General features: G+C 38.3%; 1 protein-coding gene across 21 annotated transcripts in view; it reads left to right on the top strand.

The window, feature by feature from the left end:
• Positions 1–9,074, top strand: part of RBMS3 (RNA binding motif single stranded interacting protein 3) — a gene marked incomplete at its 3' end in the record, with an annotated part of 701,513 nt that overhangs the window by 548,603 nt on the left and 143,836 nt on the right. For all 21 annotated transcript variants that reach the window (XM_083823203.1, XM_083823200.1, XM_083823205.1 and 18 more), the window contains one exon: positions 9–166. In XM_083823203.1, the coding sequence (XP_083679329.1) occupies positions 9–166 (158 nt within the window). The remainder of the gene's footprint in view (positions 1–8; positions 167–9,074) is intronic.

Here is a 9,074-nt window from a genome sequence, read left to right as displayed (position 1 = left end):
TGTCACAGCAACAAGAGCAAGATCCCACAAATCTATACATCTCAAATTTACCCGTTTCCATGGATGAGCAGGAACTGGAGAATATGCTGAAACCTTTTGGACATGTCATTTCCACCAGAATATTAAGAGATGCTAATGGAGTCAGCAGAGGAGTTGGCTTTGCCAGGTAAAACCCTTACTCTTACTTGATTTATGCGTATTTTTTGACTTTGGTCCTTTGCAAATGCTGTATGCTGTGTAACACTGAAGCCTCATAGCTATCGAAAATGCAGAGCAGCACCTTTATCAGATTGTGCGTCTGTTCTTTCTACTGAGCTGAGGAATACCGGTGCAGAACGATGTTCATTTCATTGCTCCAGAAATTAGTTCACTGAATGTATGTATGGAAATAAAAATAGCTAGGAATAGTGAGCTATCCATGCAGTATCAAGCTTGGATAATAATAAATGTCCTACAGCAAAAAGAACACACTTGGTGAGGAAACTGTTTAAATGTCTAGCAAATATTTTGCAATAAGAAAAAGTAAATTTAGCAGTTGGAAGAGCAAGGGGGAGGAACTATAACTGAAAAAACACAGCTTCTTTGAAAGCTGCAAGGAACTCAAACCTATGAGAAGAGGTTAAGAAGAAATATTTGCATATAACAAGCACTGTCAGAGTAGTTTAGACAAAATGGGCAACATATTATTACCATGTAGCTCGTTGTCAGTATGGAAAGACAAGTTTCCATGTTTACTCTCAGGGAATATTTACATAGATTCTCCACAGCTTGAAACATTCTTAAATCAAACAGTTTTCTTTTGAAAAGCCAAGGAATGGAGAGCTATATATAGAAAGGTATTGAAAAAGCAAATAAGGAGAAGAGAAATCTGTAACTGTGCTGTAAATCAGTGTTCTGCTTCAAAAGAAAGCTCAAAAATAATAATGATAAAAAAATCCCAAATAATTGTTTCTACAGAATATTCATACATTGTGCTTTGTAGTGGAGGCAAAATGACTTAGTCATCCTTTGAATTTCTTTGAAATACACCATATCTTGGCATATCATGGCACTCATGTTAGTGTCATAACACCACTGAGTGAAATAGGGTACTGTATGATAAAAAAGTAGCTTGCAAGATAAGTGACATTGTAGTGTTACCTTTGTCCTTGATGTGAAAGATCATCATGCACAAACAATGTTAAGATAATGCTGTCTGAATTCAAATAGAAAAAGGCAAAACATTTATGCTGAAAGATGACATGCTGTTCTTTATGCATTCTTGCAGATAATAACGTGAATTTTTCTAGCTCACTAAATATAGATTGGTATAACTCATGGGTAAACTTGTATTTTAAAAATTGACTTTGTTTGTGAAAATGTATTGAATTATGTCACATATTCCAAAAAGCTTTTGTGATCTAATGTAAAGGTTGTGTAAATCACCATGCAAACAACAGAGGGGTAAAAACTTGGCTGTATTGAACTATACCACTTATTTTGCATTGACCTGAGAGAGGCCAGAATTAATACAGAAATTTAGAACTACAGTTGAATACTGACTCTTGTCTTCGCAGAATTACCAGTACAAGCTGTAATTACATGACCACCTGATCTTCTTTTTGTAATAGCGTGCTATTCAGTATCATTTTACTGCATGTCACTCAAAGGAGATGAATTTGTTTAGCTTTGCTTGTAGTCATGAGGGTTTCTTTCTAGTGTACCTACATTGTGAGCACACGCTGATTGGGTATAAGCAGTGTACATCTAGGGGATGGCAGCTGCACTTCAGACCAGTTAAGATTTCAGAAGACTTTTTTTTAAGATTTTCAGGATCAGCAACCCATGTGGTGATCCTGCCTATTATATCTTCTGACTGGGGCCCTTTTATCAGTGTAGCTGCCTGCTTGTGGAAATGCCCCATGCTGCTTACTTAGCACAGCTCTTAACTGAGCCACAGAAGCACAGGACAAGAAGTTAACTTTGCAGACACTAAAACCCAGCAATTTTGGAATTTGATGTTTCACAATTATTAACTAACTACTGTGAAGATTAAAAATCACTTTTTGATTCTGTCTAATTATGTGAATGGTCAATCTCAAAATAAGTATATTCAAAAAGTAATCAGAAGTAAAGGCTTACTGTAGACAACTATTGTCACATTTTTTTCCTGAATGAATATGATTAGGAGTTTCATAATGCTGCAGGTGGCTACTTAATCATTTATAACCTGGGTAACTTCAAATGTTCTTAGATCACACTCTTAGATCTTAGATCCGAGTAATGTCTGGTCACATTAAAGTTCATCCTTTTTAAAAGTACGCACATACAAAACTAGCTCTCTTTTTTAAGCTGTTAAATTATTTCCTCTTTTGCATCCCTCAAAAGCCACTGAACAGATTTTCCTGAAACTTTCCAGAATGTTTCATTGTGGCTTGAACCCAACTTTGCCTAGCTACACCCTGGGGGAGATTTTGGGGAGGAGAGTTACGAGCAAGGGGCCAGAGAAGGGTAACTTTGGACTCCAGCTGTGGCTCCACAGAAATCCATTCAGTTGAAAGGGAATTGCTGTAACCTCTGGACACCCACCTCTGCCTCACAGCTCGCCCATCTTTGTACTTCAGATCCTGTGCTACCTGGCTCCAGACTGCCCGTGGGAGCTGGCATTCAGCAGGGTTTGTCTTGCTGCTGGTAGCTGGCACCATGGGTTTCTGCCAACACCGGCAAGCAGAAGCTGGGACTGACAGCCGGTAGAAAGTCTTTGTCTTTCACACAGTAGAAAGACAAATGAGAAGGAGGGGCAAGAAATACTAATAAGCAGGGAATATGGAAAAAGGAGGAGGTGCAGATGAGAAGCTTTGTGTTCAGTCTGTCGTAAGATTGCTTGTAGAAAGAGGGAATGATGCAGTGTTACCCTCACACAGGGATTTCATCACAAGACTTAAAACTATAGGCGTTTCTCTTAAATCCCTATTGCTGAGAGTCATTCAATGACTTCAGCATCTGATCTTTCATTTAGAAAGTGTAAGTGGATTCCTCAGAGCTTAAAATGAAAGCATAGTCCTTAATCCTCAAAAGAAGCAAAGGAAAAAAAAATCCAAAGCAACTGGATTTGAAGACATCTTTTTCTGAGATACAATTTTAAAGTGGCTCTGTCATCTTTTATGATTTCGGTTTTGCAAACTGACCGTTAGCAAAGTTGTTGGTGAGAGTAAAAAGGAGAGTAGGTAAGAGAGAAGGTCTTGGAGGGAGGCTGGAGATACTGGGTTTGAGAAGGCACCAAAAGCATGGAGAAAAATACTTAAATTCATCCTGAAGATGTGCTGTCACTACAAAGGTGACTCTATGTGCCGAAAGACCTGACTTTCCAAAGGCCTGTAAAGGGTGACTGCCAGGTTTTGAGTGGGAGAAAATCTAACACAAAGTGGAGCCAAAGCAGTGGTGATTTTTTGCTAAATGAAAAGGGAAATATTTAAAGGGAGATTTCTGCGGATCAGTGGTAATGCTGCTTTGGAGGCAGAGAAGTGTCAGCAGCACCAGGGGATAGGGAACATCCAGGCAGTTTAAGGATGCATTTGTGAAGAAGGGAAATGCTTTGTTCTTCCTTATTCAAGGGTTTAATTGAAGGCAGTTGAAAAGGTGTTATAAAAGGTGCTATAAATTTAACTTGAACAAATCCATCATCTGGGACAGTAGTGCGGGCTTAGATATGATGAGGATCATTCCTACTTTCAGTCAGAAGAATGATCTGTCAAATCCTACATCTTCCCCAGGAAATTGCTTTATAATTGGATATCTCAGATGAAACTGGAAATCCCAAACATGCCCCAAAGACTATGTGTGATATCTGTATAATATTCCAATGCCTTCAGTGATAAATTTTCATTGAAAAGCCTCCCTGGAAGGGGTTCACAGCAGCACTGCAGAGTGCTGGAAACTTCTGTGGAATGAGAATGTGTCTCCAAAATCCTCAGATTTCCATCTGGCATTGCAACCCAGATCAAATTTTGGTAAACCTAGTGCATCCCTGAGAATATTGCCAGACTTGAGGCTGCACTTCCAGGGAGATGCAAATTCCAGAGTGGGACAGATGAGGCAGGATCCCAGAACAAATATCAGTGGGTAGCCATAACATGAAAATAGGCATGAAGCCCTTAAAGGTGAAGAAGGAGGAACAAAGAAGGTTAGGAGCCATCAGGTAATTTGGTTTAGCAATTTTCATTACCCAAGCCCTAGGTACTGTGAAGAGAACTCTTTGGGACACAGAGAAGGGGACAGGGAAACAATGGGATATACCTTGGGGAGGGTCTTACTGATACCACTGAATCAATGAAATAAAAATTAGGGGTTTAGAGCCCCCCAGTAAAATGCCATTAAAGTATTATTTAAGTATCCTCCCTACAGAGATAGCAATGTTAATAATACCATACGTACATGTACCACAGTCAACTGAACAGTGGAGCAAGCATTTTATAGGTCCTTTTAAACAATAAAGTGCAAAGAAAGAATTAGAAACCACTAACTTTTTTATTTTGTTTACTGTCTTGTAACTTAAAACGACCTTGCAAGATTCACCCCCCAAGCGACGTTTTATAACAAAGTCATAAGCCTCTGAAAACAGAAATTTATGATGGAAATGCTGACAGTCAGACAGTCAAGTATTGCACTGCTGGCGGGTACCAGTATAATGCTTAACCTGAGACTGCGAAGACAGTAGCATAAATCAGCCAGGGTCTAGGTGGAAATGGCTGTGTGTTCGTACTATTCTTCTTCCAGTAACGTGAGAAAATTTGTCCAACATAAACTGTCGTAAAAGCTTGTTACGATGCCATTCCCACTGAAAGACCCAAGTCAAGAGTTTCTCAGTTAGTTGTCTCTATCATCTCAGAGCAGAAGGAAATGTTGAGGAGATACTTGTGTCCCTTTGAGAAAGAGCAGGGGGGTCTATAATGGGGCATTTATCCATCTTGTGGTGTTTGGAGTTTAGGCTCTATCCTTGTCTTTTCCCTACCTTGTGCTCTTGGTGGAGCTTCCAGTGGGATGCATTTCTCTGCCAGCACATGTTTTTTATTAAACTTATCTCCTGCTTATCTGCACTTTATATGTCTTAAATTTAGTCTTTGGAAACAACATTTGACTCAACAACTGAAAGGGAGTGACAGAAAATGGGAAACAAGGATTTGAGCCCTCACGGGGTCATTAATTCTATATATAGCATTTTCGTGTGGATTTCAGTAGAAATGGATTGGTTCCAGTTTCCACTCAAACAAAACGAAAGAGCCAAGCTTTTAATTTGTATATTCTTTTCCTCAAAGGAAGCTGCACGTCTTCCAGGGTTTTTCAGGACAAAGTAGGTGTCATTTAGTTACATCAGATTTCTTCTGAAACAAGCAGGTTTCTCTGTGAAGTGGAAGCGCCGTAGCTCTGTGGGGGGAAACTGATTCAGGCAGCTCAGAAAAGTCCCCTGGGCACAGTAGGCTATGCTACAGGATGGCCCAAACCCTCAGAGGAGGATTGTAACCTGTCCTCGCTGGGGTGCTTTCTGCAGATCTCGTGTATCCATCTGTGATCGCAGACAACCTCCTGTCGTTCATGCAAACAGGAATGAACATGAAAAATACACAAGCAAGGCACACTTGGAAAAGACATTATTTATGAGCAATGAGGACATCTTGTCAAAATGATTATCTTTTCCTACACTGTAACTGACAAGGGGAACATTATTTTTCATCAAAACAGTTTTAAACCCCAAAGTGCAAGCATCTAGAAGCAATCGCTTACCAGTAAGCGATAAGCTGGGGACATAAGATACCTGAATCAGTTATAGGGGAAAAGAAAATCACAGGTTGTGGCCATGTTAGACTTTTAGGATGCCTGGAATTAAATCAGCAAAATAAATTAAAGAAGTTATTGAACATAGCACTGTAGAAGAATGACGAGTAGGACATAAGGAGGACTGGGTGCTAAGAAGCCTCATACTAATCAAAGCTATTTTGTAGCTTTAGACTGTTTAAAGCCATATAATTTTCTCTGAGTTCTTTTATATCACAGACGGTTGATGTATTATCTCAACATTAGGTAACTGGGAGTACTTGTCTTTTACTAAAATACAACTTTCAGAAGTGATTTGAAGATATAAAATTAAAAAAAAAAAAAAAAAAAAAAACTTTTTAAGTATGTGTGCCAGTGGGTCATCTTCCTTATAGTTATATATTTCTGCCTGATTTCTCTTCTACATTTATCTGAGTCTTATCACAACTTTCTCAACCAGATTAAAGAACTTAGCACCAAGTTTATTCTCCCCACAGAGATACTTATGCACCTCTCTCAGGCTGCCCCTCTAGTCATTTTATTTTGTTTTTTGATAGGCTAAAGAAATTGAATTCTCCAGTGTATATTCTAACTGTGGCCTCAGTTCTTCAGACTTCTCCACTGCAAAATACTGCAACTACTTTCCTACTATCATCTTTGCAAAATGCCTTAAATAGTAAAGAAGCATTATTCCTGATTTTATTAATAAAATAAAACAATAATATTTGTATGTTGATGATAACCTAAGTGTGGTAGTAATAATTTCATCTTTAAATATTTACTTGCAATACAAAAAATACAGGCCTGATTCTCATTTACAATATTATTATTAAGCAAAGAGACTATAGGGTATATGTAAACCAAACCCACATTTTACTACTAACTGGTAATTACATGGTACTGAATATTTCACATGTAATAATTATGTAATCATCATGTTATTCTTTGTGTATAAATTTTATTAAGTTGTTTCTTGACACTGCCTCAATCTTTATAATAAACATGTATAAGAGCTTAATTTTTAAATCTTTTCCTTTTTTTTTTTTCTTTTCCACGTTGAAGGTTACCTATTACTTATAACACATAGTGACTACTTTGGAACCACTACAGTCTGTAGAGAGAATAATATACATTTTTAAAATTATCTTAAAAAAAAGTATTTAACAGCAAGAGGTGAACCTCAGATGATGTGTTTTTGTTTGTATTTGCCTAATATTAATCATCTTCTGTTGTTGTCTTACTGAATCATCATAAATTTGTAAATTATGTCTTGAAAAATGATAATATCAGTCTTCAGATTTTTTAAATGAACTCCATTTCCAGTGGGACGGAATATAGTTAGTCTAGTTACTTATATTGTACTTGAGAAATTTTTAGTTTTATACATAGACACAACTGGAAATAAATTTTCACATTTATCTTAGTTTTTTTGGGGTTTGGTAGTTATCATTACATTTTAAAATATCAGAAAAATCTTGCCTATGGCTTTGATATTTTTTTTTTCTGCAATGCATTTCTAGACTCAAAATAATACTCAGATATATTGTAGGTATCTCCAAGGTGTATCTGAACATGAATTATTATCTAAGATTCTCTTTGGATCAACATCAAAAACATACCATTGAAGAGTTTGAAAATAATGCTTTGCGAATGATCTGATCAGAAGCAGTTTTTTATTACCATGTGAAGCTGATGTCCTCACCTTTCCAGCAGGAGCTGAATAGTTGTACCTTTCAACAGAAATTTTGGAAGCATCTAATATCTTTACGTATCCTCCAGAATGTAATTTGCCACTTTTTGTTTCATCAATTGTGAAATAAAAAATAAAAAATCACTGACAAATAGATTGAAGAGTGCTCTTCCCCCGAGTTTACCTATGTTCTGCTGACATTACAAACCCGTCCCCTGGAGCTTAGCTTTTAACATGTTGTATTGCTGTTAGCGTTCTTAAATAGCGGGCTCAGCCTTTCAACATTTTAAAACGTTTCTGTCTCAGACAACGTGAATAAACTCATGAGAGAAAATGTATTTTGTCTGGGTGCAGCCGGAGGGGAGGTCTACCCCTGGCGGACCCACTGCAGAAGGAAGGCACGCGGGGACTCAGGTGGCAGAGACAGGGGACGGATGCAGTTGTTACTCAGCAACGCATCTGGAGGGAGCACATATCGGCGGCTTTGTGTGCTGTGCTGCCTTTCCAAACCAAGTCAGTAATGCTAGTGTCGGTTTCAAGTGAAGCGTGTGCCAGATTACAGATAGCTAGCAATGGTATTTGAGAGCCGTTAATTGTGAAACTTGAGAAGAAAATGTGCGCTCTTTTTAAGGCTGCTTTTCGAGTGATGGCCTTTTTATCCCAGAACACTGTGGATTTCGCTTTTATTCTCTCCCCACATAAAATGCACGAAGTGCACTGAGTCTCTTTCACTTGGCAGCTTATATATTGCATTCTTTGCAGGGACTGCTTTGGCTTGTTAAAATGTGCCCCATGTATTAAAATGAAATTGTCACTGCTGTGTGGTGCAACATAACATGGTTTGACACTAAGCGCCTGCAGCTACAGAAAACAGACTTTTATTGCATGTATTCTTCCCGAGACAAGAGTCTCTGAAGGCAGACATTCGCTTAGTTAAATCCGAATGAAGCCAAAGTGAACAATCTAAGTTGCTGTCTGCGCGCCTGTAGAAACAGCCCAGCCCGTACGATATGCAGTGAAAACAGGGATAGATCCCAGAAGCGACAATTTTTAATGATTTCAGTTGAAACAAACTGACAAAAGACTTCGCTTGGAGTGTTGATCGGGGTTTTTTGGGGTGTGTGTGGGGGCAGTGGTCATTTTGGTCCCTCTTACCCTGGGAGACAAACTGCTGCTCTAAACTCTACGTTGAGCCCCTAACCTGCGAGCTATGCAAGAGGCATGTTACTTTTTCCCAAAACCATGTGATAAGAAGAGTGGCGGATAAATTCATTTTTAAAAGATCTAAATCAGTGAGAAGTAAGAAATATTTGTCAGTGCTGTTACTTTGCAGGGAGTACCTGGAGGTAAGAAGTAATGCATTGAAGGGATATTGAACCTAGCTTTTAAACACTATTTTACTAAGAAAAACAAAATGAATATTTTTTTAGCTTAATAGTATTATTTTTCTCTCTTTCCTCTCTTCAGACTTTTTTATACCCAGTCTGTAGCAGAGTCAATGAACCACTGCGGACTAGCATGCAGTCAGTTTTTAAGACCTGAACAAATGGTGAATTCCCTGATGAGATATAGCCATGGTTTAGGATTTGACCAG

Source organism: Anser anser (genome assembly GCF_964211835.1).
Source record: "Anser anser genome assembly, chromosome: 2".
Classification (NCBI taxonomy): domain Eukaryota; kingdom Metazoa; phylum Chordata; class Aves; order Anseriformes; family Anatidae; genus Anser; species Anser anser.
This window is presented reverse-complemented; position numbering and strand designations above follow the sequence as displayed.